We start from the raw sequence: 26428 nt of genomic DNA, 5'->3' as shown, positions 1-26428 counted from the left end.
CATCCCGGGGGTCCGCTCAGGTCCGCTCCCTCCTTTTCGCCGTGAGGAGGGGACTGCACCGGGTCCCGATGAACCCCGGGGGGCCCGGCCCAGCCCGGTCCGGTCCCTCCTTTGCGCCGGGAGGTGGGGAGGGGACGGCACCGCACGGGGTTCCGCTGCATCCCGGGAGGCCCAGCCCACCCCGGTCCCTCCTTGTCGCCGGGAGGAGGGGAGCGCACCTCACTGCACCGGGACCCGCCGCATCCCGTGGGGCTTGGCCGGGCAGGGGAGGGGAGGGAGCGGCCGGCGGGGCGCGGTGTGACCTCCGTGGCCGGACTCAGCACTGCAGCCCCCGTGGCCGATCCAGGCAGGGCTCTCCTGGTTTCGTCGGGGAAGGGAAGGGAGCGGGTCCGGTGCCGCCGGGAGGGGGAGCCGCAGGGCAGGCGGCGGGAGCAGCTGCACGTCCGGCACCGGGAGGCGAGCGCGGGACTGTCCCACGGGGCGGGGAGAGGGCCCGGTCCGGAGTTGTTCCTCTGCTGCCCTTCAGAACCAGCGGAGCCCGCAGACGCCGCTCGCCCGTCCCGCAGACAGCCCCGCGCCTCGCCTGGCTCAGGTACCGGTCCGGGAGGGGTTAACACCGGGGGCTGCCTCGGGGGCGCGGGCGCTGCTCCACATCCCGCGGACTCGGGAACCGACAACCCCCGGTACCGGGACCTCCCTCCCTTCTTCCCTCCCTCCCGCCCCTCCGAGTGCTTGTGCGGGGCGGGCACCGGACGGCCGCCCCCCCGCCCCGCCCTGGGCCGGGCGGAGCCGGGTTCCGAGCCGTGGGGCTGGGGAGCTGAACCGAGTGCCCGCCGTGGGGCCAGCACCAGCGGGGCCCGGCCCTGGGACACCGACCAGGTGGGTCGGGACCGGGGGGGATTTGGAGCCTCAGCCCCGGGGTTGGACGGGGGGGTGAGGTTGGGGGGGGTCCCACAAGCGCTGTCCGGGACCTGGTGGGGTTCGTTGCCGTTACCCGGGGTGTAGCTCGCCCCGGCTTTACCGATTTCAAAAAGGGGGAAAAAAAGAAAAGACAAAAAAAAAAAAAAAGCTTCAGCCGCTCTCTGTCCCAGATTGTAAAGTTGCTTTGCTTAATCTGTGTTTTATTAAGAAAGCGCTGAAGCTTCACCCAACCAATAAACTCCCAAGTAAACTTAAACCAAATGCTCAAATATGAGAGAAATTTTCACCACCCCCTCAATGGTTGCTGTTTTCAGAGAATCCCAGGGTAGGAGGGGGGAATGTCTACTCAAAGCCTTGCTCCTTTTTTGTGTGTGTGTTTTAAACAAAGACTCAGAAGTCACAGTTTGAATCATGCTATTAAAAAAATACTTCAGCATCTTCTCGCAGCATTTTATTATTACTGAGCAGAGCTTGTTTTCAGATTGGTTTTTATGTTTTCTTCCAGGCCATGGCTTCTTTTTTTTGGTTTTCGGTTTTGTTGCTATTTTGTACTTGTGGTTACATTAATCACTTTGGCTCTTTCATGGGAATTGGTGGAAATGTTGGATATACTTTCTAGCTAGCCTGGGTGAAGCATGTTAGGAATTACCCTGCATGGGCTCAGAGCTCAAATGGGTGGTGGATGATGGGGGTTCCTTCTCTTCACAGTCCAGGCTTTAATACTGAGGTTTCTAAACTTCATTTGGATTTAATACATTCATTGTTTCCGAGCTTGAAATTCACAAAGGAATCTTCCAGGAAAGGCTGACCTGGACCAGAATAAAGGTCTGATGAATGCAACATCCTCATGAATAGTGAGGGAGCCATGCAAGATTTCTTTTACTTTTCTACCTAGTGTTAAGAGATCTCTGCTGCTTCTAGCTCCCATGATGTGCAATTGTCAAATATTCCTTTACTATGAATTTTTGAGAAGCATTTTATGGGATATTTCCTTAGGAGTCTCTGGTATTTCCATACTGCCTTTGGCATGAGCAGTATTTTTCAGGTGTTACCAAAGGTGTTGAAGTTGCCTCAATCCCTGAATTTGTGTTGCCAAAACGTGGTTTAACTTCCTGATAGGCAGGACAGCAGCAGGACAACAGGAAAGGGCACTACTTTTGTCCTATTTTTGTGCCATTTTCTTCCCTTTTCACAGGATGGAGGTCATATGGTTGCTGGTTGCTTCCTTAGAGGCATGGAGTCATGGGCATGACTTTAATTCTTACCCAGCTAGGTCTGTAATTTTCCAAACTTCTAAGGCTGCTGGCATCATAACGAAGACAAAAATATAGGCAACAGAGTTAGTTGTGGGCACTAATTATAGTGGATTCTCTACAGGAAAAATTGTTGTGGAGTAAGAACTCCTTAAACACGTGCCTAGGGAGTGGTGGGGATCCACTGATGGGAGGGAGGTGTTTGGAAATATCCAGCATTCCCTTGCAGGAGGCTCTATGAACAGCTCCACACTCTCTCCATGGTGGATGTTTTAGAGATGCCTTTTAAGGGGGGTGGAAATCCCATCTCAGCAGCACCCAAAGAGCTGGGCAGGGTGTTGAAGATGAGTTCCTTGGTCCTGGGGAGGACAGGGAGTTGCTGATGTTGCCTCTGCAGGGTTTGCAGCCATCTGCATCACGTCTGCTGTCAGCTTTGCTTCCTGTTTACACTGCAGTTGGGTTTCCAGCAGACTCTGACATAGCCCTGCTGTCCCTGGGTGGCTCAGCTTTTGGGGAAGAAAGGCAGAAAACTCTGGTCTGTGTTGTTGTGACTGCCATGGTCACACACGTGGGGGTGTTTCTGGAGGTGACCAGCCTGGGGTGGCTGTGGGCAGTGGTCACCAGGCAATAGATTCTGACATTCTGGGGTTTGGACCCAAGAGTTTTAACATAGAGGGGAATCCTGGAGTGATGGAGCCAGGAAAAACTTCCCTGTGGGCAGGGGAATTACTGAAATTCCCAGTGCACCAACTTTGGAAGCACTTGGTTCTGTTCCCAGCCAGGACTTGCTCTATGAGGTAAGATGCTTTCTGCTGTGTAATTGCAGCTGAGTTGCTGCTGTTACATGGCCTGCTGGTTTTTGAAATGCCAGCAGGAAAATGGAATAAACTTTAATGTTCAAGTGATTCCCACTCCCTCTCCCCAGGAAAAGGACTTTTATGGTCATCCCAGCACTGAGACCCAAGACTTTCATGGTGGTCTGCTGGGGTCCTTGCTCGTGGCTGTGGGATTTTCCCTGTCCTTGGCTCACATGGAATCATGCTTGAAAAACCCTAAATGCAGGAATAGGATCAGGAGAGGGACTCAAGTGTAAACCTTTTTGCCCCTGCCTCACCTTTTGTGTGGGAAAGTTTCCATGGACAAGGTGTTTATGGAAAAGTGGGGACTGACTGGTTGGCTGGTCTGAATAAAAGCCAAACTTCTTAACTAGACAAACAGCTTCATTTTTTTCTTGTAATTGCCCAAGTAAGGAGAGCATTTCTCCTCTGGTTCTCAGTCTTTGAAATCCCTGGTTGAAATCTGCTGTTCCTGGGTTGCTCGTGCCCACTGTGGAGCTTGGTCCAGCAAGAAGGTGGTGAGAGTGATGTTGGTTGACACTGACCAGTTGCATGTTGAGACATTCAGCTCCAGAGTGCAAGCTGCTGCACCTCATTCCTTAGGGGACTTGGACAGTTTCTGCTGAAATAGGTGCAATTTCCACGGCCAAAGTGGAAAAAAGAGACAACTTTACAACATTCTGCCTGGTGATGTTACAGTAGGCACCAACTGCATCTAGGAAAGGGGAAAGACCAGGGGTTGGGAAGCAGAGAAACCCTACTGGTATTTTTAATATTTAGATTCCTACTGGGTTTGGGATCACCTTTAAAGGACATGTTAAGGGGAGAACTCGGTGTTTGCAAGCAAAGGGGTTCAGCTGCATGTGCTGCTGGGACTCAGCCTTGCTGCTCTCTCTGAAGCTCCATGGTGATGCTGCAGAGATCCCTGCTCAGCAGGGGAGGTGGCATTTCCCAGGAAGGCTGATGCCCAGTTACTTGATTTTGTTCATTAAGAAGTGGTCAGTCTGTAGCTACAGCTGGAAAGAAAAAGGTCCCATTCTGCAGAAATGGAGTTGCTGAGAAAAGTCTCTGGTCTTTGTTTCTTCTCTTCCTTCCATTTTGCACTGGGTTTGCCAGGTGTGAAATACAATTATCAGCAGTTTACAGGGAGGAGGAGTTTCAGCTTTCCTGTTGGAGAAAATATCAGGGGGCTGATTGTGAAAGGAAAGGGGAAATTGAAGAATGCCACCTTCCTGTATTTTATCCCAGCAGAGTTTTCTCTGCTGAGTGACTCACTCAGTGTCTGTTGAGGTTTTAAGCAATGATTCTGCCCTCACTCAACAGGAACCCCTGGGAGGATGATGTTACTCTGGGAGGAATCAAGGCTCAGGCAAAGAGTTATTAAGAAATGAGTTAACACAGAATCTAAAGAGCACTGGAGTAAAAATCCTGAAATTTATGTTCATAGCACAGTCTTACTTTGGCTTTATTTGGCCAATCTGACCATTGCTCATATAATTTTTTTTTATTTGCCTCTGAATATATTACTGTAGGTTGCCCTAGACTTGCAAGTTGCAGCCTTCTTTTATGTAAATTGTTTTGAACTTCTCACATAATTATTATTTCTTTTAAATCAGCAGTGTAGGTAAATATTAACTCCAGACTCTTCTGATTGGTGTCATCATTGAATGAAAGGTTTTTTGCTGCTCATGCCCAACTTGTTTGGGAATATAAATCATCTTCCAGCACCAACCTAATGATGATGCCAAGGACATCATCTCAACTGCTTCCTAATTTAGTTTTGAATGTCTGCTCTGGAAGCCAGAGGAATGTGCTGTATCTAACCTGGAGCTCTTAGAAGGCTCCAATGTCATAAATCCAGGGAGTGGAGAAGCCAGTGCAGGTGCCTGGACAGCTGGAGCTGTTTTCCCTGTGCACCAGGGGGAAAGGGACCTCTGAATAGCTCAAGGAAATGCTCAGTGGTGTTGGAACAGCCCCAGATCTGCTTCCCTAGTGCTTCCTTCAGCACATGTTACACTGACCCTGCCAGCACTAAACACCAATAGGAGTCAAGTCATTGTCCCCAGTGGCAGATGAAGCTGCTTGGCCATTGTTGGGAGTCCAAGATTTTTCCTCTCTCACCCTGTTTGAAGGACTCTTGGATGTGCAGCCAAAGTAAACATGAGCTAATAAAAAATTTAGACATAACAGATCCAGAGGAGCTGTTGTGGATGGAACAGGCATGCTGGAGCACAAAGATGTTTTGAGTCCTGTTTGCAGCTTTTCTGCTCTAATTTGGAAGCTCTGTTACCTGAAAAAGAGGTGGTAGGGATCAAGTATCCCTTCTTTTGTGTTGTTTTATGGGTTTTATCTTCTGAATAAGAAAGGGAAGGGGATCCATCAGGCTGCTGAGGATCCAGGTCCTGCCTTGCAAGGTGCAAACCCCAGGCTAGCACTGCAGCTGGAGTGCTTTGGAATACTTTCCTGTATTTCCCCACAGCCTATTTCCTTGTTGGCAATAAATGTGTTTTCAGTTGACTTCTTGCTATTCCATTTACTGAGTACACAGCCCGTGGAGGCCGTGGCTGTCAGATAACATTGGGATCAGGAGTCTGCAGGGGGTTGTAAGGAGGTGAGGTATCTTTGTGGCTCTCAGGAGTGCCTGAACTTACAGTGAAGGAAATCATGAGATTGGGAGAGGATCAGAAATGTTTCTGTGTATGAGCCATGGGGTTGGACTGTCCCTGTGATGCTGGATACTGTGTTCTGTTACAGAAGATGCTGAAGCGAAGAGCCAGGGGTTGCAGTGCCTTTCCTTGCTGTCCTCATCCTGGACCTGGGTGCTCCAGCACCCTTGTGTGGTCCTGCACCCTGTCCTCCCCCCTTTTCTGCAGTGGAATGGCAAGTGGTGATGAAAAGGTTATAGAGAAAGTGAGGAGTGGGGATGTGAGCTGCCATTAGAGGATTAAAGGCTGCTGGGCAATAATTACCATCAGCGAGGCAGACAAGTCCAGATCTAGGAACAGTTTTTCCTCTTTCATCCCAAGCCAGTCATGGCTTCTGCTGACAGCACACCTGGAAATGAGGTAACCCAACGCTCTGCCCACATTGCTGGGATTTGCTGGCGCCTGGGCACAGGCAGAGCCTGTGTTTGCTCTGCTCCTGGGCAACCTTTGTTCTCCTGCAGCCAGGAAGTCTTGCTGATGAAAGGAGACAGGGCTGGGTGCTTCTCTTCCTTTCTCAGGAAAGCTCTCCCAAGTCACCTGTGGTGTGACTTTCCTTGAGAAATACCTTTCCAGCTGTGGAGATCCTGCTGCTAGTGAAGCATGCTGTGGAAATGCTGCCAGTGCTGCCTGAACATGTTATTTAGGTCAATTGCAAGGAAGATGGCAACATGAATCAGAAAAGAAGGAGGAGGAATGCCATTAGCACCTTGACATCCCCTGCCAGAGCAGGATTTTTCTTTGGCAGTGCAGAAGCACAGTCAGAGATTACATTTTTTTGTCTTCTGTGCTCTTTGTACACTGCTGGAGCTCTGGGCAGCCAGACTGGAAATGAAAGGGAAGACTGAAGACAAAGGCCTTGCCTTTATCACTCAGCATCAGTGTACCTATTTCCTGCTGCATTTACTGATCTCTAAACAGAGAGGCAGAGCAAGGTTGCCTCCTTATTCCTCCTGAAGACAAGATAGATCAGAGTAGTTGCTCCAACTCATCTGTTTGGGGTGAATGAGTGTCTTCAGAAGATGCTTTTGTGGAGGCAGAGTCATCCCCTTTGTTGATGGGGTGCTGGCAGAAATACCTGGGGTGATTTTCCCACCTGGTGTGCACCCAGGAGTAAGAGGGGTCCCAGGGAATAAAGCAAAGCTTTAGGGATCTCAGCAATGGTGGGAAACCTTTTGAAAGCTTCCCACTGGGCTGGGCTTTGCCAAGCAGTTTCCCTTCCCAGAGGAAGCCTGACTTTACCCCTTGCTCTGTAGAGACCTGAAGGCTAAAACAAATTATTCTTAAGCAGTAGAAAACATTGGGACCAACCTTAACTGATGAAGCAATTTGCCTTTTAGCCTCAAGGTCCCTAGTCCCTGAGGGCTTTCCAGCACAGTGACTTGGGTCTGTTTCCCAGAAAGATTCCCTTGGATCTGTGCTGTTGGCAATGCTCTGCCTCATTACTGGCCATTTTATTTTTCCAAGAGCCAGCTCTTGTTAGCTTCGTTCTCACAGTATTGTTTTCCTTCTAGAAGAAGCTTTTACTGGCTCTCCTGAACTATCACATGGGAATTTCTTACTAGCTTAGATTTATTTTTATTTTTTTTTTGTTCTGACCCATAGCTGCTCTGCGATCCCCTCTGTAACACTGCCAGCATCATTTCCAGTCTCTTTTAAGCACATGTTTTGCAATAATATCAAAACTCTTGGCTCCAAATAACTGCTTTACAGAGAGATCAGTATCTTTTAACAAAAGTATTTGAGAAGCAAATAGTGGGAACAAAAGCAGCATCTCAGGAGCCTGGAAGACCCTCCTGACCTTTCCCAAAGGCCACAGCCTGGGGTCCAAGGTTTAGGTGGCAGATGGCAGGGGTCAGGGTGGACTTGGGTTTGCCCTCTGCCCAGGCACTGAGTTTGCTGGAATTTTGCTTTGCACATTGCTGCCATCTGGGCTTGACTCTGCTGTCCTTCAAATCCCCAGGGAGCCTTCTCCAGGAGAGCTCATCTCTGGTGGAAGTCTTTGGCTCACCTCGCCCAGAGGAGAGGATTAGCAGCGTGGGCTTTGGGGATTTGACATTCTTCAGAGGAAGAAAACTGGCTTGGGAAGTGTTTTGTCCTGGCTGGGAGAGGTGTGCCACTTGCCAGCTGCCTTCTCCAGGTATCCCAGCTGGATTCTTGGTATGAAACCAGGGAGTGTGGAGGTCGATGGTCACGTTTGCAAAACCTGGGGAGAAAGTGCTGCAGAAATGCAAAGGCCTTCAGCAAACTAAGTGAAAAATTGCTTTTGCTTTAGGGGAGAGAATTTGATACAGAGATGGGGAGGAAGCTGGATGAAACGTTCAGGAAATGAGTGGCAGGGGTGGGAGTATTCCCCAGATCTTCTGATGCTAAAAAACTCCTTGGTTTGCATCAGTGCATGTCTGGGAGGCTGTGTCTGATCTGTAGAAATAGGGTGGTAGAGAAGAGGCATCTTTGGAAATGAAATTTCTCTCTCCTAAGTAGCACGTTGCACAACTTGGGTTGCAGGTGAGTTGAGTTTCAGTTGCTTCACGTGTTTTTATTAGTTTGTTTGTTGGTAGTGTGTGTGACTAAGATAAATGCACAGATGTCAGCATCTACCTGGCACTAAACAGCACCAGGGTTAGGTCTGTTTGCTGTTGCTAAGGCTTTGGCTACCAAGTTATGTGTCAGAGTAGCCAAAGTGTTTGTTCTCCCTGGTTCTTCCTCTGTATTACAGTTGTATGGATCTGGGAAGTGCACATTTCAATTCCATTTGCTCAAAATGGCTTTGGGGCAGTTTCTGCCTGAGAATCTTTGTTGCTGTCCTTGTGAATATAAAACTTGATGCACCAGACTAAAATAATGCATTCAGAATGGATTTCTGGAAATCATTTCTAATTGTGACTCTTAAAAACTGTATTCAAACTGCTTCTCTCCCACAGGCAGATTGAGGGCTCCAAATGGTGTGAATAGCTGCTCTTGGCAGTATTATTTACTAAAACAGGAGCTAAGTTTTGGATCCTGTGTGTTCTGATCTGCCCAATTTGCAGGTTGTCCAGTTGCACCAGTGTCCCAGAGGAATCCCTGCATTGCTTTTTGAAAGATTTAGATGTGTAGGTACAAAAAAATAGATCCCAAGACTCAAGGAAGATCCTTTCCTGATACCACGTGCCGTGGAGTCACCTTTTCCTCCCAGGTGGGCTCATCTCCCTCTGCTGTTCCAAGGTTACCTTTGTGAGCCTGGGGTTGTGCTGTTCCCTTTTTTCATCCTTTGGCAGGGCAGCTGGGATGTGTTGGACCTGGAGCAGGGAGTCTGAGGACTGCAAGGAGCTGAGTGGCTCCTCCCAGGGCAGATGTGAGTGTGGGGGTCTCAGCCAGAGGCAGAACCCCAGAACCCCCACCTGATCCTAAAAGAAGGGCTTTTCAGAGGAACTGAACTGAATTTGCCTGAAATCAAAAGAATTGATAGGTGCTCAGCCCCCCCTGAACTGAGAGGCCAAGGTACAGGCTGCCAGATACAAAAGCAGAGCAAGAACAACCCCAAACCCTTCCCAGCCTCTTGTTGTAGCAGCTCTGGTTCAGATACACCACGTTCCAGATGTGTGAGGGTATGTCCCAGCCTGAGCAGGCAATCCCAGGGATCAGGATATCCACATTCCTCCTGTTTGCATCTCCTGATGTGTCCCCTTCTCCATCCCACTCCTGTCTGCTTGGGACATCTCTGTGACAGATGCTGAGCACCCATTTCTCCTCTGCCTCCTCCTGCCTCTTCCAGCCCATCCCCAGTTAAAAACCTCACCCTTTCTTTGGCCCAAACTCCAGCTGGGCACTGGTCGGAGCTCACTGGAGGCAACTGGAGACCCAGGCTCCCAGGAGAAAACCAGTGTGAGAGTTTTGAGGAGTTTTATTTCTCCATTTCTGCCCCGTTGCAGCTTTGCCTTCAGGACGGCTCCTGCTGCAGCCCTCTGGCTCTTGAGAAATCTTTTAGTGGAGAGTTAGACCTGGCAGATGGAAGCTCTTACCTCATTCCACAAAAATGCTTTGTTATTGAGAAAATGGAAAACTGTCTGAGGTTTGGGAGCTGAATGGAGTCATTGGTGTCTGTTTTAACCGCAGCTTGGTGGTGACTGCTGAAAGTTCCCCTCTCCGAGCATTCCCGTTTCCTACACCCATAATCTTCCTGTCATTGGAGAGCTGCAGTGATTTAACTCCTCAGCCCCAAAAATGCTGGATCCTGTTGCATACTCTGCAGAAACTTTGCTAAAATCTCAGCCTCTTTTTGCTAGCCAGCAAATAAACCTTTTGTAAACCCTTGGTCAGGAAAGTGGAGACTGAGCCAGATTCAGCTTTTGATTTACAATCTCAGTTGTGCCTCTTCTTGGCTTGGTTGTGAAAAAAAATCTGCATGAAGGTTATGCAGGAGCTTCTTGGAGTTTGTATATATTTGTGGAACTGGTGTCTGATTCCTCTTGCTGAGAACGTTGCATGAGAATTATTCACCAAACACCCTGGGCGAGCTGAAAGCAGCAGGGTCAGCTTTTTGGAAATAAAACTAATCCTTTATTTGTGTATTTTTAAACTAATGAATCTTAGCAGGCCCAATGAATGTCTTCCAGCTGCTGCAGATGTTTTTTAAATTACTAAATATTTTGGTGCATAGAAAAACCTAGAATACTGGAAACACACGATAGTAAATATTTCATTATTACCCTGGAATCCAAGTATGGCCTTGCTACTTGGAATTTATTTACCCAAATTTCAAGTGTTCACTTAGAAACTCATCAATTAATACAGTTCTGTTATCTGGGAAGAAGCCTGAGTACTCAGCATCTTCTCTAAATTTCTTTTAAAATACAGTTTCAGTAACAGGAATTTGCTTACCTGGAGAAATAATCCCAGCTCTTTCAGAACCCAGGATCAGTGTAATGAACTCTTTCCCTTCTAGGTCCCTGCTTTCTGGGGGTTTCCAGTGTAACCAGAAAAATCCTTTCTAGGCTGGGCTCTGCCTCCTGAGCTCTTTGGGAGGTTTTTCAATGTAAAATGCAAGTTGTAAAAACAATTACCAGTTTATTTTCAAGCTGCATCCTGACACTTTAGATCCCATTCTGGACACTTGTCATTCCTATACCTGTAAAGCATCCCTTGGGAATGGTCCCAGCCTGTTGGTTTTCCTTCAGGTACCAGAGGAGAGGTAATTTCTGTTGCAATTCAGATCTAGGTGGCTGCACATCATGCCATTTTTTGCTAAAACAGCATGTATACTAACTCAGTACTGCCAGGGGGAAAAAAAAAAGTCTGTTTTTAAGGCTTTGCTGGTGAAACAAAAGAAACTGAGTCATAAAAATGTCTGTCTGAAAGGCCTGACTTCAGTGTAGTTGAAGGCAGAGTCACAGAATTATTTAGGTTGGAGAAGAGCTTCAAGATCAAGTCCAACTCTAAAGAGAAGAGCTCTTAGTTGAGGTCCACATCTGCTGGCAGCATTTCTAGATTTTGCTTGGGATGTGATGATACTAAAAAAAAAAGAATAGCAACAAAACCCAGTGGATCCTGAGCTGTTTGTGAGTGGAAGGAGTCTGTCTGTCAGCATCCTGACCCCACACACTGCCCTGTGCTGATGACTTTACCACCTCACCTTGGGACTCTGCTGCCCTCATTTAAGGAAAAAATGGCTATTTCTGGTTTTAAGAAGTAACACAGCTTGAACTGGTGGGTAAATCCTGGTGCTGCACCCCTTCTTCCAGCTCAAGGTGCTCACTTCCAAAGCCTAAAGTTTAAATAGGGAGCAACAACTTGTTATTTGGTCAGAATATCTGGAGTGTAGATTAGCTGTACCTTGTACTGTCACAGCATGGTTTGGGGGGGAAGGGACCTTAAAGATCATGTCCTTCACCTCCTTCTCTTCCTTTTTCCCTGCTTCTCCCAGAGTTTGTGGCATCTGCTTGGGTGTGGGTCTGTTCCATGCCTGTACCATTAGTGGGTGTCAGAGTTTCCATGCTGACAGGGGGATATGTGCAGCATCTCAGGAGCAGAAAGATGGGCAGGGGCTTGGAGCTGGGATCCATTTTTAGTTCCCCCAGATTTGCTCTGTGCCAAAACCTTCCGAGGTGCAAATCCTAGGAGGGAGATAAAATAACTCCCTGCCCTGCAGGTATTATAAGAGTAAATAATGTTTTTGGTGGTGGCAGCTGTTAGGGAGCCAAGGAAGGAGCAGTCCCATGGGATGGCAGATCTGTGGAAACTGAGTGCTCTTGCATTCCTGGTCTGGCACTGGATCATCATCTATATTGTGTTATTTGCAGCAGGGAACCAGGGTAATATCTGAGTAAAGAAACTAAGCTTGAGTTTGTGTCTTCAAATGAGGATTGGTTCTTCTCACCTGGCTCTTTTCTCAGCACCTGGAAATCTTCAAATAGAAAAGTCAGTGCTTAAATTTCAAGGCTTTTCAGTGGCAAACTTGGACTCAGTGACCTCTTTGTATCAAGAAAACTGCTGTGATGTCTAACTCAGGGTTCTGGGCCATGCAGAGCAGTAGTGGCACTCACTGGAGAGTCATGAAAAGCAAGAAGTACTCAGTGTGTTGCATGTAACTCAGCCAGGAGAAATTTTATTTCTCCTTGTTCTCAACCCAGTGCAAAGATCGTGTAACTCACAGGGAGATGAAACCTTGTTCAGACATCCTGGATGTGTTGCTTTTGGAGAGCCTGAAAAGCTGGGTGGAAAAATCACAAATGCACTTGAGGTTGGTGAAGGTTTTGGACCCTGTGCACAGACTGTCTTGGGCTGCATGCTCTGAAACTGTGACTGCACCAGGGAATGGTGAAGTGAGTGCTTCCAGATCCTTGGTACCTCTGAGTTTGGGCTTTAGAAGATGCAGAGCAGAACATTGAATAAGAGTGGAAGAGGTCTATCCAGAGGTTTTTTAATAAGTAGGCTCCAAGTTGATCATGCTGTTTGATTAGCACCAACCCTTTCAAGGAGAAATAAGTAATAAGAATAAATAAATTAAATAAATGAGAATAAGTCATTTCTGCTGCACACCTCATTAGCACCTGACTTGGTAAGAATGGGGTTCAGGAGCTATTCACTTTCTCTTAGGAGCTGCCTTGTTCCCTTTTTTTTTTTTTTTTTTTCTTGTCATTGTGGCATTGAGAAGCAGGGTTTGGAAGTTACACACACCCCCACAAAACTGGGACTGGAATTCTTAGGTCTCCTAAGAAAACTTGAAGTGACTTGAATGGTAAGCGCCCAATTTCCAGTTCCAAGTAATGACATTTAAACCCCTGGAGGAAATGCAATCCCTGTGCTGATGTCACCCTCTGGCTTATGATGTGACTGCTTTTGTTTCTGGGCAAGCACTTGGGTGTTGTGCTGCTGAAGTGATGATTTATTAGTGAGACTTTCTTGCTGGTGGCACCTGCTCTGCCTGGGCAAAAGTCATCCCCTGCCTCCCCTTTCCAGGCTCCTTCCCTTGAGGATCTGGGATTTGACTGTGCTCCATCACCTCCAGCAATGCAAGGTAACAGAGTTGTTTTACCAAGTTAGGACAAATAATCTGTAAATAAGAGAATTTTTGGTCTGGTTGGTTAGGAGAGCAGAGGGGATGTCAGTGGGGTGTTGCTGGTGTTTGGTTGTAGTGGAGCTGATGGCCCTCAAAATTCTTGAGCTGCAAAGAGGTTTCAAAGATCTTCCAGCCTGGTCAGAGAACAGGCAGCTGTAGTGAATAGGTGTGGAATCCCAAAGAAATGGGGCAAGAAACTTCCTTTACCTGGAAGTTGTCGTGAGAGGAGCTTCCTGTAGTAAAAATTTTAACCTTTTACTTCCTTTTTCATTGGTGATAAATCTGTTCCTTGTGGCTTGTAAATGAGCCCCAGACTCAGATCAGGGGCTCTCTAATATTGTTATTTATTTCCTGTTCACGTGGATTTGGGTTTTTTTCTGCCAAGGAGCAGTTTTCCACTCTTCCTGAGTTTCCAGAGGCAGTCAGCACCCTGCAGCATTAGTGCACAGGGGCAAACCCCATGTGCATCTCCCAGAAAAAAAGGCACCCATCAATTTTGTGAGTATTTGTGCCCCTTGAAATAGCAGTTTCCATCAGTCCTTTGGATGTGCCAGTGGTTTTCCCTGTCACTCCAAGGATTCTCCATCACCAGGGTGGCAGCACAGGAGGCACTGGGAAGCATCTTGCACCTTGCAAATTTCTTTTTAGTTATTTCTTAAGAGATTTGCTGTGAAATGGGACAATTACAACAGATGGCTTTTATTTAAAATGTGCTGTGTTTAAGAGTCATTTTTAAGGGGCCAATGAGAGATGCTGTGACAAGGAGACTGATTTGAAGAGAACCACTCTGTGTAGTACAAATAAATGGCACTTTATGGCCAGATCACCCAGTGGGGAAACCTTCAGCCACAGAAGGAGGAACCTGCTCTGACTTTTCTATCAGTGAGGCTGAAAGAAGAGGTTGCCATCTCCTCACAGAAGTCCCCAGGCTGTATTCCTGGCAGTACCTTTTTTCAGGAGGGTTGCTGCTGGCACACACAGCATCTCCCAGGCAACAAGGGATCTCAGTTTTGTTTCGGATCACAGGCAGATACACTTCTCAGGATGGTAACCTGAGACAAATTGTCTTTGCCAGGGTTCAGTCCTTCCCCAGATTTAGAAGCTGCTCGCATGCTGCGAGCTACAGAGCTGCAATTGCCTTTGCTTGCAAGGGACACCAGCAGCTGGGAAAAGTTCTTGAGATGGGGAATTGTCCCTGTGCCTCCTGCAAACACCATCACGGGGGGGACAGACTCACTGCTGGGCTGGGACAGGGGTGGAGAGGCTGCTGGAAGAGCTGCGTGGCTGAGTGTGTCCTGTGCCACCATCCTGGGCTGCTCCTCACCCCACTGATTGTACCCTGAGAGGCACAAAACTACTGGGGTTACACTGGGGTTACACTGGGGTTACACTGGGGTTACACTGGGGTTATACTGGGGTTACACTGGGGTTACACTGCAGGTTCAGTGGGGTTATACTGGGGTTACACTGCAGGTTACACTGGGGTTACACTGGGGTTACACTGCAGGTTACACTGGGGTTACACTGCAGGCTATACTGGGGTTACACTGGGGTTATGCTGGGGTTACACTGGGGTTACACTGCAGGTTATACTGGGGTTACACTGCAGGTTGCCTTTCTCCATCAGTAAATGTGCTTGTGTGCAAGAAACCAGCCAGAGATGCTCATGTTTGGGAGACAAAGGATCCTGCTGAAAAAGGGAATGTTTTGACCAAATTTGGTGAAAAAATTCTATTTGCCCTTTAAGTAACAAGCATGCATTAAATAAAACATGCCTGGTTTATATGGCTTTTCCTGCTACTGGAAGTCAAAGTTCCTTTGTTTATTAAAAAAAAAAAAAAAAAAAGTTGAGCAGAGCCTGAATCAGCAAAAGAGCTGAGAGGAATTCTGGAGAAGTTGGTTCTGAGCTCAGCACAGGTTTGGTTTTCAGCATTTGAGCACAAAACCTGAGCTGTGTGCATCCATCCCAGCTGCTGCTCCTCTGTGTGCTCATTCAGAGGCAAACTTGGAGCAGCCTTTATGTGCAAAACAGAGGGATGATCTTGTAAGTTTTAGTCACCTTTATTAATTACCTTTTTTCATCACCTTTATTAATAACCTGTTATTCAGGGCTTGCAAAATCGTGTGTCAGCTGGGAAATAAGAAGAGCTTCATCCTCAATTTCAAAACCAGCTGCCTCCCAGGGAAAGAAAAATGAAAGCTGCAGCACAGAGCTAGAATTGTAAGGGAAAGCCAGGGAAATAGAGCAACATTCCCTGATTTTTTTGCAGTGCTATCTGTATGGAGATGGGCAGAGCCCAGGAACTGGCAACCAGAGCAGCCTGAATATTTTTCCTGTGTATAGGCTGTGATGTCTGTTTGAATTGCAAGATCTTGTGTGCTGAGCAGATCTGAGATGAAGGCAAATTTGCCTTAGTGTGCACTTAGTCATTTCCTGCCATGCCTTCATGTTTGAATTCTACTTTACTGGATATAACCTTCATTTTATGGGACAAAGAGATTCTGAAACCTGATTGGAATCCTGATTTTGTGCAGTTGGATGAGCAATTAGGTGTTTGTATGGCACTGGGCCAGCTTGCAGGGTTACATGGGCAGAAATCAGTCTAAAATTAAACTTTCATTGCTTGATTATAATCCTCCCAGGATGCTTTATCTCTGGGGCTCCCTTTTTCTTCCTGTAGTAGCCAGGGAATTATAAAATTGGTGCTGGGTCTCTGCATTTGGAAGGGTTTGGACATCTGTATGCAGCTGAATTTTGAGTTTAGGGTATGGGTGCCCCTTCCCACTTGATTTTTGAGGGCAAATGAGGAAAAACAGGGGCTGTGGGAGACTCCCATTATGGATTTGCCAAGCACCCACTGGCTCATGGTGGTTTTGGCAGGGCTCTTGAGGCTCAGCCACCACAAGCAGATGGGAATTGTGTGTGTTCCCACCTTGGGGATTGAGTGGGAGCTGATGGTGGGGTGCCCAGGGACTGGCACAGCCCAGGACAGCCTGAAGATCATGGCACTGACTTTCAGCACCCACTCTGATGCCTTGGATGCCTCTGTTCTGTAGCTGGCTGGGAGCACAACCTGTCTGAAATGGGATGATCTGGTGTTCTGGAGAGGAGAAGTGAGCAGGAGTGCAGAGAGCTGCTACATCCCTGCTCTTGGCTCTTTTTTAAGTGTCCCTACACGTGGCCACTTCCCTGGATGGTGAATCCCCATTGCCCTGGTCACACCAAAGCTCCTGTCATCAGTCACACTCCCTCAAACTTGGCTCCAACATCTTTTTTCCTATTATGGAAAATAGGCCATGTCTGCAGCTGCTGTCCTGCAGCCTGGGAGGAGCTGCAGGGTTGTAGGGTGCAGGGTGCAGGGTTGTAGGGTTGTGGGGTCAGGGTGCAGGGTTGTAGGGTGCAGGGTTGCAGGGTGCAGGGTTGTAGGGTGCAGGGTTGCAGGGTTGTAGGGAGCAGGGTGCAGGGTTGCAGGATTCCAGGATTGCAGGGTTACAGGGTGCAGGGTTACAGGGTGCAGGGTTGCAGGATTCCAGGATTGCAGGGTTACAGGGTGCAGGGTTGCAGGGTGCAGGGCAGCCATGCACATGGCAGGGGAAGGTTCCCCTGGGAAGCCTGGACCAGGCTCTCTCTCTGCAACCATCAAGGTCTCAGCCCCAAGGAACCACAGTTTAAATCTCGATGGGCTTACCTGCCTGGTTTTCCACAGGAAATTGGATTCCCCTGCTACTGCTGCCTCATTAAAAAAGATTTTTTTCTGTCCCAGGGTGCACAAATACTGGCTGAGAGCTTTGTCCCGTTGCCTTGTCAGAGCTTGACAGTAGCAGCAGGTTTTTCCTTCACACAGGAGAAGTTCTGGTTTACGTTTCCTTATCTTAGGAGAAGGAATTTTGTGCTAGAGGAAAAAGATCTATGAACTTATTGGTATTCTGGAACCAGAGCAGAGTTTTGGAGTTCCTTATGACCCTGGCAATGGCAATTAAAACATTTCAATGAAACTGTAAAACATCACTGCTGCTTTCCGAATCTTTGGAGTAGATCTGTTCTGGTAGGACTCAGACCAGGCAGCAGTGGTCAGTTCTGTTCCCCTAATCAGTGTTGCTGGTGTCCCAGGAAAGTGTGAGAGTGTGCCAACAGGCATGGGGTAAGGTTTTCTTGCTTCTAGGCTAAGATCAGACATTTGTGGGACTGCTCTGCTTTTAGCTCTTACCTTGATCTCCATGCAGAGCTCTCAGCAGTGCATGCTGCCTGGTTCTCCTCTCTGGATGGAGGGTACCTCAGAAACCCCTTCTGAACATTACTTGCCATTCTAAAACAGTTAAAATTGTGCAACAATCTGGGTCTAGCCTGGGACTTCACCCCTGCACACTTAGGATTTCCAAGCAGCTGATGGGGAGGCTGAGGCTGGGAGATCCGAGGGCAGGAAATGTCTCAGTGGTGCTGGGATCAGAAGGATTGATCCAGTGGTGCTGCCCTCAGAAACCTGATCAAACACACCCAGCCTCCTGCCCAGCACCAGGGGGATGCAGCTCAAGCTCTGCCAAGGGGCTGTGGGGTTGGGAGCAGCACAGAGGCAGAGGAGCCCCTTGCCCCAGGAACCATCCCCAGCTGGGCTGTGCCAGGACCCTGCAGCAGACCTGCATGGAATTGCAAAGGTCTGGAACTTGGAAATTCCAGGAAACATGGATTGCAAAGCCAGCCTCGTGGAAAGGCTGGAGCTGCTCCTCAGAGCAAGCAGGAGGTTTCCCTTTTAGGGTCGGCAGCAGGGAGAAACAATTTCATGCAGATTCCAGGCCCCATCATGGTTCTGGAAAGGCAAAAGGAAGAAAAAGCCTTCTTCTCCTCTCCTGACCTTGGAGCATGTTGAGGACTGTCTCCCAAGGCTCTGTCCTGGGACAGTTTCATCCTTACATGGGGAAGACTCTCCTGTCCCAGGGAGGTTGCTGCTTCCTCCTCCCCGTGTCCCTTCAGCTGGAGCTGCAGCTTGGGCTGTGCTGGGACCAGAATAGGCAGGGGCCTGACAGCCAGAGGCAGGTTGGTTCCAGTATCCTGGAAGGATTAAGTGTTTCCCTAGGAATAGCCTTATGGGTTACTCTGAGACCACTTTGTGGAGCAGCTGGTTGTGACCTGAGGACGAGCAGCAAACTGGTGTGAAGTTACACAGGGTTGTAGCTTTACCATGTATGTGAAGCCTCTGGCTGAAGGAGTTGGTGGCAGCAGGGATCAGCTCAAAAAGCTGGATAAACTTCTCAGTCATCACAGGCAGTTGGGAGAGCCTGGCCCTGGCCTCCTCTGCATAATAGGTGCCCAGTTTAGGGACACAAATTAATGCAATAATGCATTTATTACTTTATTAGAATAATGTCATCATCTCCTGGGGCTGTTACTCAGCCATCTGCTGTGCTGCTGCAGACAATGACACCAGGGTGGTGTTGGGTGCTTGTTACTCTCTAATTAGAAAGTGAACTCTGCAGTGTGTCCTTGACAAATTGCTGACCTTTCCCTAACGTGAATCTATTCTGAGCTCTGTTCCAGACTGATCAGATTTGCATCCAGGAGGACTTTAAAAGTTGTTTGTGAGAGGAGCTCTTGTTTCCAAAGCTGTTTGCTCATGGGCACTGGAGAAGAACTGGACTTCCTTTCCTCCGTGACCACAACTATATCTGTCAAAGGGAAAGGGTAGGCAGCTGGCAGGCTTATATCTGTTGTTTATTTTTGCCCTCAGACAGGCAGCAAGACAGCTGAGAGAATATCCCACATCCAGCTCCACCATCCCCACGTTAAGGGACCTGCTTGAGCAGACCTTGTCCCACAGGGGCTGCAGCTGCCAGATAATAGGCAAAAAACCCTCTCTTTGGAGCTGAAATCCCATCATTTCAGGGCAACACCTTGGTTAGAATTTGAAGGTGTTACCAGCTGATGTTTGCAGACTGGAAAGTGAACACATGCTAATTAGGATGCATGGTGACTGCCTAGGTGGTGTGCTCCAAATTTAAGCCTCAATTAAAGGGTTTTTTTAACACATTTTAAAGCTCCACCTTTTTTCTTCAAGAGTGGCGACAGTTTCCAGGTTCCTCATTACAATCACAAGAAGAATTGTGAGCTTTTGTGTTATTTCTTTTTCTTTTGCCCCACCTTCCTCTTCTCCATGAGCTCAGTCTCCAGCAGCACCAAGTCCTCAGGGTTGAAGATGCAGAGTTTGCTTTGGTGTTGCTTTGATTCCCCTGCCCAGGGCTGCATTCTGAGACCAGAACAAAGAGAGCAAACAGCTTATCTAATACAAATAACCCTGAGCAAACTTCCTGGGCTTGTTCTTTGCTGTGAAAAAGGCAGCACAGAGCTGCAGCCCTGTTGGCTGTTGGTGCTTCTGCCTGGGGCGCATTGCTCACCTTGTCCCCAGGTGCAGGACACAAACCAGTGAGAAACTCCTCAGAGTAGGTACAAGGGTGGCACGCTGTCCTGCTGGCTTCCTGGTGTGTGGTTTCCAGAGGGTTAATGGGGTTTCACTTCCTCTTCCACTGTGCCATGCACCCAGTATGGAAGCAGCACCCTGGGCACCCCCCGGAGCAGCTGGTGAGCAGCTGGCCAAGGGTTTTGTCCAGCACTGGGATTCTGGGCTTGGGAGAGCCATTGATCCTTGGAGCTGGAGGGGAGGAGGACTGGCACTGCCAGGAGCCTTGTTTTGAGTTTGGGAACAGAGGGTCCTGGAGGGAGGGTGTCAGGGTTGGGTGCAGTGGTGCTGGGGAGGCTGAGTCTGTGTCCTGGGTGAAGCCCAAGGCTTCTCTGTTCAAACTGGTTTTAATTCCTTTGAATTTTCTGGTGTCCTCTGACCCTCTGCTGCAGGACCAGAGAGATACAGCTCAGCCCATGGAGCAAAGGTGTCAGCTGCCTGCTTGTGTGGAACGAAAGCTCCGAGGGCAGGAGTTTCATTAGACACACCTTGGAAAGTTCCCTTCAGCAGGGCTGAAGGGGAGGAGATTGGTTATTCATTTGATTTTCATTCTTTGCCAGGTCTTCTGTGGCTTCAGGCAGTGGATGAGAAGTGGTCAGGGGGTGCAAGGGCTGGGAGCATCCCAAGGGAATGAGTCTGGGGACAGCTTGGTCCATGAGCACACCGAGCCAGGACATGGATCCTCAGCCACCCTCTGCCAAGGTCTTGGGGCAGCAGCTGGTCAGTGACAGGGTTTGAAAAGTGATGTTGTTCCCCCTGTTGGTCACGTAGCCATGTGGGAACATTAGATTTATTCAGCAGCAGTGCTATCAGCACTTAGCAGGCTTGACAACAGCTGGGAGCTGTGTGCCTGGACCAAGAATAGCCCTGAGGAGTTCCTGCCCTGGGTCTGAGATGTCTGGATGGGCTCCTGCCTGGGGACAGAGGAGCCCCAGAGGAGGGAGGCAGGGATGCTCCCTGCCCTGCTGAGTGCTCACTGTTGATTGAGCCGTCATCACTCTTCCTGAACTGGGTGGATTCCTGGGGAAAACTGCAGTGTGCAGTGCTCTGCTCAAATGTAATTCCATGGGCTTGTCTACACTTGACAGCAACCTGTATTAGAGAGGGGTGTGATTTTGCAAGTGGAAAACTCCATATTTAGGAATAACGAGGTTAGGACAAGCAGAAGGAAGGTACTTTTGTTCTGGAGTTGGTGCTCAAAAAAAAAAAAAGCAAAATTGTTCCACAAATCTCTTGTCTGAGGGGGAGACCAAGGGCAATGAGAGATGCCTGATCTCCTGTGTGCAAATCCCTAATTCCTCTATTGCTTGTAAAACACCAACACCCTCCCTCCCCAGCACTTTCTCCCTAACAGTGGTTTGTAGTTGGAGCAACATGTGCAAAATGGTTTGCTGGGATTTGGCTTCATAGCCAGACACAGCGTGGGGTCCCTGATTTCTGCTTCCTTGTGGAGCTGCTTGAAAGTTCTGGAGAAGCTCCAGAATTTGAGATGTGCACAGCCCCAGCAGGCAGAGCAGCAGCTCCCAGGATGTCAGGAGGGATTTCACCACGGGGGGGGCTGAGCATGGGTCTGGGGGGACTGCCTGAAGGTGGCTGACTCTGATGTGACACTGGATGTGCACGGTGCAGAGTCAAAACTTTTCTTGCAAAAAACTGTCTCTCTTTTGGTCATAATTTACAGTTTGCTTCCCAGCAGGGAGGTGGGCAGTGAGAAATTCAGCTGCCTGCTTACCAGGGCTTCTTGGTCTGGGCAGGGGCTGGAGGTCCTTGTCCTCGACTGGAGGTCCTTGTCCTCGGGAGGTGTCAGGGCTGTACAGGAACACCTCAGACACCAACCCAGCATCTCCCCTGATCTTTTAGCAGGTGAATCATCCCCTCAGACAGGCACCATGACCGAGTGCTTTGATTGTGACAACTGCAAGGAGTCCCTGTACGGGCGCAAGTACATCCAGATGGACAACGGCCCCTACTGCATCCCCTGCTACGATGCCCACTTTGCCAACACCTGTGAGGAGTGCAAGGAGCTGATCGGCCACGACTGCAGAGTGAGTACCGACCCACGGAGGGCAGGGTGGTGTCCTGGACCCCCTCCTCACCCGGGGTTGTGTCCCCCTCCTCCCCCAGGAGCTGTACTACGAGGATCGGCATTACCACGAGCATTGCTTCCGCTGCTTCCGCTGCGACCGCTCGCTGGCTGACGAGCCCTTCACCTGCCAGGGCAAGGAGCTGCTCTGCAACGACTGCTACTGCAGTGAGTTCTCCTCCAAGTGCATTGCCTGCGAGAAGACAGTCATGCCAGGTAGGGAAGAGGGAGACTCTGAGCCCTGAGGTTTGGTCCTGGTCCCAGGGGTGCCACAGGATCCGTCACCAGGGCCGCGCGTGGGTTGCGTGGAGTGGGATGGGGACCTGGTGTGTCTGGGAAGGCAGTGGGATCCTGAGCTGTGAGCACCACAGCAGGGCTGGCTGGCTGGCTGGCCATATTTTTCCTGGGGAATCGATGACAAAGGGTTTCCTGGGCATTTTCTGGTGCGTGCTGATGACAAGGGAAGGAATGACTGAAGGCGTGTGAGCGTCTGTGGAGATGGCCTGAGGCATGGGAGTGTCTGTGCTTGGCCATTCTGGCACCATCTCCAGATGTAGGTTACAACAGGCCTGTGTGCTGGAGCTGGGGGCATGTTCCTGCAGCCCTCCCCTTGCCTGGAGCCTCTCTTGCTGCAGCCCTAGGGGAGGGGAAGCAGAGAGCCAGGTGTGCAGGACTGCAGTTTGTCCTGCACGGTCCCCCGTGTCCCCTGCTGCTCCCCCTGTCACTGTGAATGCCTCTCTCTGCAGGGTCCCGTAAGCTGGAGTACAATGGGCAGACCTGGCATGAGCATTGCTTCATCTGCAGCAGCTGCCAGCAGCCCATCGGGTCACGATCCTTCATCCCAGACCAGAAGGATTATTACTGTGTGCCCTGTTACGAGAGCAAGTTCGCTCCTCGCTGCACTCGTTGCAAAAAGGTACAGCTGGCAGCCCCAAACCCCCAGATTCTTGGCTCCAGGGACACCTTCCCCAGAGAAAGGCCGGGGTGGCAGCATCAGGCAGGTTGAGTGCCCGTGTCCCTGTCACCAACCTGCTCTCTGTCCCCAGACCCTGACCAAGGGAGGGGTGACTTACCGGGACGAGCCGTGGCACAAGGAGTGTTTTGTCTGCACGGGCTGCAAGACCCCCCTGGCTGGCCAGCAGTTCACCTCCCAGGATGACAACCCCTACTGCATCAAGTGCTTTGGGAACCTCTATGCCAAGAAGTGCAGTGCCTGCACAAAGCCCATCACAGGTGAGCAGGACACCCTGGTGATAGGGTGGCAGGGGGATCTCCTTGTCTGTAGTTTGCCTTGTTTGAGGCTGGTTACTGTGTCCTGTGGGAGGGTTGCTCACAGGCAGGGAGAGCCAGAGACTTCCAGCCATACCAGGAGCAGGGGAGTCTGAACCTGTTATACCTGCCTGAGAGAGGGGAAGCAGGGGGTCCTCTTCTGCAGAACCCCCTGCAGGGCTCTGGCCTCATTCCTGTCCTCCCCCACTCTTGACCTTTTCTCTTGTAACTGGGTTTCTTGCTGCTAGGAAGGCAGTGAAGCCATGAATCAGCTGGTGACTCAGAGGATGACTCTGGCTGAGGTTGGGGCAGCTCCTGGGCACCCCACTTCCCATCTGGTCCTTGCCAGTTTGTCAGAGTCCTGAGGGGACAGATCACAGTCCACAAACCCAACCACTGCCACCAGAGAAAGGAAACTGCCCACAGGAGCCTCTCCAGGAGCCTGGGCCTGGGTTGGTGTCAGGATAGCTCAGGATTTAATTATCACTGTCCTGGCAGTGCTCCCAGGAGCATCCAGCAGCCCCCTCATTCCCTGTGGTGATGCAGCTTCATTCCCTGCTCCTCTCTGGGAAGAAAGTGGCAGTTCTGGTCCGAGAACCTCAAAAACCTATTGTGAAATCATTTTGCTCCTCTCTCCCCCCCAAAGAGGGGAGATTGGTGGTTCAGATGCATTTGATGCTGGGAGGTGTTTGGGTGCCCCAGGGACCCAAATGGAGAGCAGATTCAGAGATGAAGGGGCTGAAGCTCTGGGTGGGAAGCTCTTTTCAGGTTCCTGGGGGGTTCTAACGCTGCAATCTGTCCCTCCTCCCAACAGGCTTTGGTGGTGGCAAATATGTCTCCTTTGAGGACCGTCACTGGCACCATAATTGCTTTAACTGTGCCCGCTGCAACACCTCCCTGGTTGGGAAAGGTTTCATCCCTGACAACGATGAGATCCTGTGCCGTGACTGCACTGGTGACCTATGAGCCCCCCGAGGATGCCGTGAGGCAGGGGCTCCCTCTATCCTTCAGGGGCTTTGTGCCAGACACCCCGAGAGCATTTCAGGGGCAGAGCACAAGGCACAGGAGATGGGGGCTGCCCCCAAACCATGGTGTGTTCAGGGGGTTCCTGTGCCCCTCCCTGAAGGCTAGAGTATGCTGTGCTGTGGCTCTGGGCAGAGTCAAAGCTAAATAAAGTTGAAAAAGGAGCTTCAAGATCCCCCCCCCCCAATTATTTACTCTTTCTTTTTGCTTCCTGTCTGGCCAGGCACGAGCTGAGCCCAAGGCCCCAGCTGAGCAAAAGGCAGCAGCAGCAACTTCAGTGTTGGGCTGCTGGATCTGCATGCTGGCAGCATCTATCTGCTTCCTGGCACAGTGCTGACTTTTTCTGACTTCCCCATGTGCTTCTCTTGCTCTGTGTGACATGAGGCAGCAGTTCCTGGTCCGTGTGGTTCAGCCATGCTGGCTTTGTGGCACAGCCATGTCTGTGCATGCAGCTGGGCATGAAGGGCTCTCTGCCCCATTTGGGAACAGCAGGCTGGAGCATGTGTCCTCCTAGATGGGATCCACCTCTGGTTCTCTGTAGCCACCTCACCGTTTGTGGGCCAGACCTTTTGCTCCATGGAGGTGCTCACTTAGATGTGGATGAGGAGCTCAAATCACTCCCAGGTACAGGGTGTTCTGTCCCCACCACTTCCCTACCCCATTCTCTGCCATGATGTCCCACGGCTGCCCTTGTGGTGTCCAAGCTGGAGCTGGTGGGTACAGCCCTACTGGTACTGAGATATGGCTGAGCCCTGGAGAAGGGTGTGCTGGAGGCATTGACAGCTTTAGTCCAGCTCTCAGGGGGAGCCATGGGATGGGGATGGCCCTTTCCTGAAGGCTGAGCTGGCCCTGGTCCCCCCCAGCAGTGGGATGGGCACGCCTGCCTTGTCTCTGCATCCCTTTTTGCTTCTGTTTTGCTGGGGCATTTATGCTGACCCTGCTTTCCTGCTTAGACAGTCACATGCTTTTCTGAAAGCATCTTTTGTGGTTTTGTTTCGTTTTGTTTTTTCCTTGTGTACTCTTGTCATTAATATCTGTCATGTTGTAACCAAGAGCAGGATGAAGGGCAGAGACACCCCCCAGGCTTCACCTAGGAACAGAAAATGTTATTATGCATGTTGAAGTGTTACTGACCCTGTATGCAGATCCCTGTTGAACCCTCGTTTGGAAAGCTTTGATGCAGGCAAATCAGAGTTTGTGTGTTTGCTATTCTGAGAAGCTTGGAGCAGTCTCTAGAAGGAAGTGTCCTAAAACCTCAGCCCCCTCTGTATTTCCTATGGCTTTATAGAATAAACCGTTCTGGTGACACTTGCTCTCATCTTTTTCTGGAACAACAGGCACAGGGCACTGTCTGAGCTGGTGTTGGGCTCCCTGCTCAGCCCTGTCCCCCTTACCCCATCCTGGGGACAGGTCCTGCCTCCCCACCCCCGCGTGGGCCGTGTCCCCCCGGTGGGGCTGGGCAGAGGCAGAGCAATTCCCTGCTCCCATGATGGAGTTTCCTGGTGCCTGGGCTGCCCGTCGGTCCCTGCCTGCTGTCTGTCTGTCTGTCTGTCTGTCCGGACAGGCTGTTCCACGGGACGGGCCCCAGCAGGACCCGGACAGTGCCTCAGGGCGCGATGCTCCGGATCCACCGCAGATGGGTTGCTGCGGAACCGGTGCTGGATGGCGGCGGTACCGAACCCTGTCCCGTTCTGCAAACACTCCTCTCCCCTCCTGGTACGGGCTCCCCGGGGTCGGGGGGGTCTCCTCTGGCGGCTTTCCCGGAGCGGTGCACACTCGTTGCTCACTTTTTATCAGCCCGGGAGCCCTTTATTCCCCACATATATTTATTTTCCACAGATTCCTTTAGGTTTGCTAACAGCTGCCACGGCTTCCTGTGGGCTCCCCTGCCCCCTGCCCGGGGGTGGTTCGGGCAGGAGGGGCACAGCCCCCCTGGCACTGCCCGCACCATCACCCTCTGACACTGCTCGGAGGTTCTGGCAGCTCTCGGGGTTCTGAAAAATCAAATCTTCGCTGCCCTGTGACCTCGCACAAGGCTCAGGATTTGCTGCTGCTCGGCCTCAAAGGGTGAGGAGCGGCTCGAAGTCCGGAAGGTCCCAGCTGAGCCCGTTCCCCAGCCCCGCACCCCCTTTCTTTCTGCAGCGCCAGGGATTAACCACAAAAGGTTTCTGTACAAAAGGGCCCCCGGGCTCCTCTTTCAGTCGGCCTCAAGAGCCTCACGTTTTTAGCCAAAAAAGGAAATGACCCAGCTGCACGTAGTGCTGAACATCTGGATTTTATCCCTGTCATGAATGGGTCACGGCTGTGCAGGGCCCAGCGCCTGATTTACGGGAGGCTGATGTCATGCACAAA

The 26428-nt window shown here is 50.2% G+C and overlaps 1 protein-coding gene across 5 annotated transcripts; it reads left to right on the top strand.

Moving 5' to 3' along the window:
* The first annotated feature begins 518 nt into the window (after nucleotides 1–518).
* Nucleotides 519–25384, top strand: FHL3 (four and a half LIM domains 3). 5 transcript variants are annotated; one of them, XM_030464342.1, is made up of 7 exons: nucleotides 833–879; nucleotides 13153–13210; nucleotides 21562–21746; nucleotides 21826–22000; nucleotides 22531–22700; nucleotides 22831–23017; nucleotides 23868–25384. In XM_030464342.1, the coding sequence occupies exons 2-7, from the start codon at nucleotides 13204–13206 to the stop codon at nucleotides 24017–24019; spliced, it is 876 nt and encodes a 291-aa protein (XP_030320202.1). In that variant the 5' UTR covers nucleotides 833–879; nucleotides 13153–13203; the 3' UTR covers nucleotides 24020–25384. The 5 variants fall into 5 exon arrangements, with proteins under 5 accessions (XP_030320206.1, XP_030320205.1, XP_030320203.1 ...); XM_030464346.1 differs by lacking the exons at nucleotides 833–879; nucleotides 13153–13210 and adding an exon at nucleotides 519–592; XM_030464345.1 differs by lacking the exons at nucleotides 833–879; nucleotides 13153–13210 and adding an exon at nucleotides 522–592 and having other exon boundaries at nucleotides 21565–21746.
* Nucleotides 25385–26428: the final 1044 nt, after the last annotated feature.

The sequence above is a fragment of the Calypte anna genome, chromosome 23 (assembly GCF_003957555.1).
Source record: "Calypte anna isolate BGI_N300 chromosome 23, bCalAnn1_v1.p, whole genome shotgun sequence".
In the NCBI taxonomy this organism is placed as follows: domain Eukaryota; kingdom Metazoa; phylum Chordata; class Aves; order Apodiformes; family Trochilidae; genus Calypte; species Calypte anna.
The sequence above is the reverse complement of the archived record's forward strand: the minus strand, read 5'-3'. Positions and strand labels throughout refer to the sequence as shown.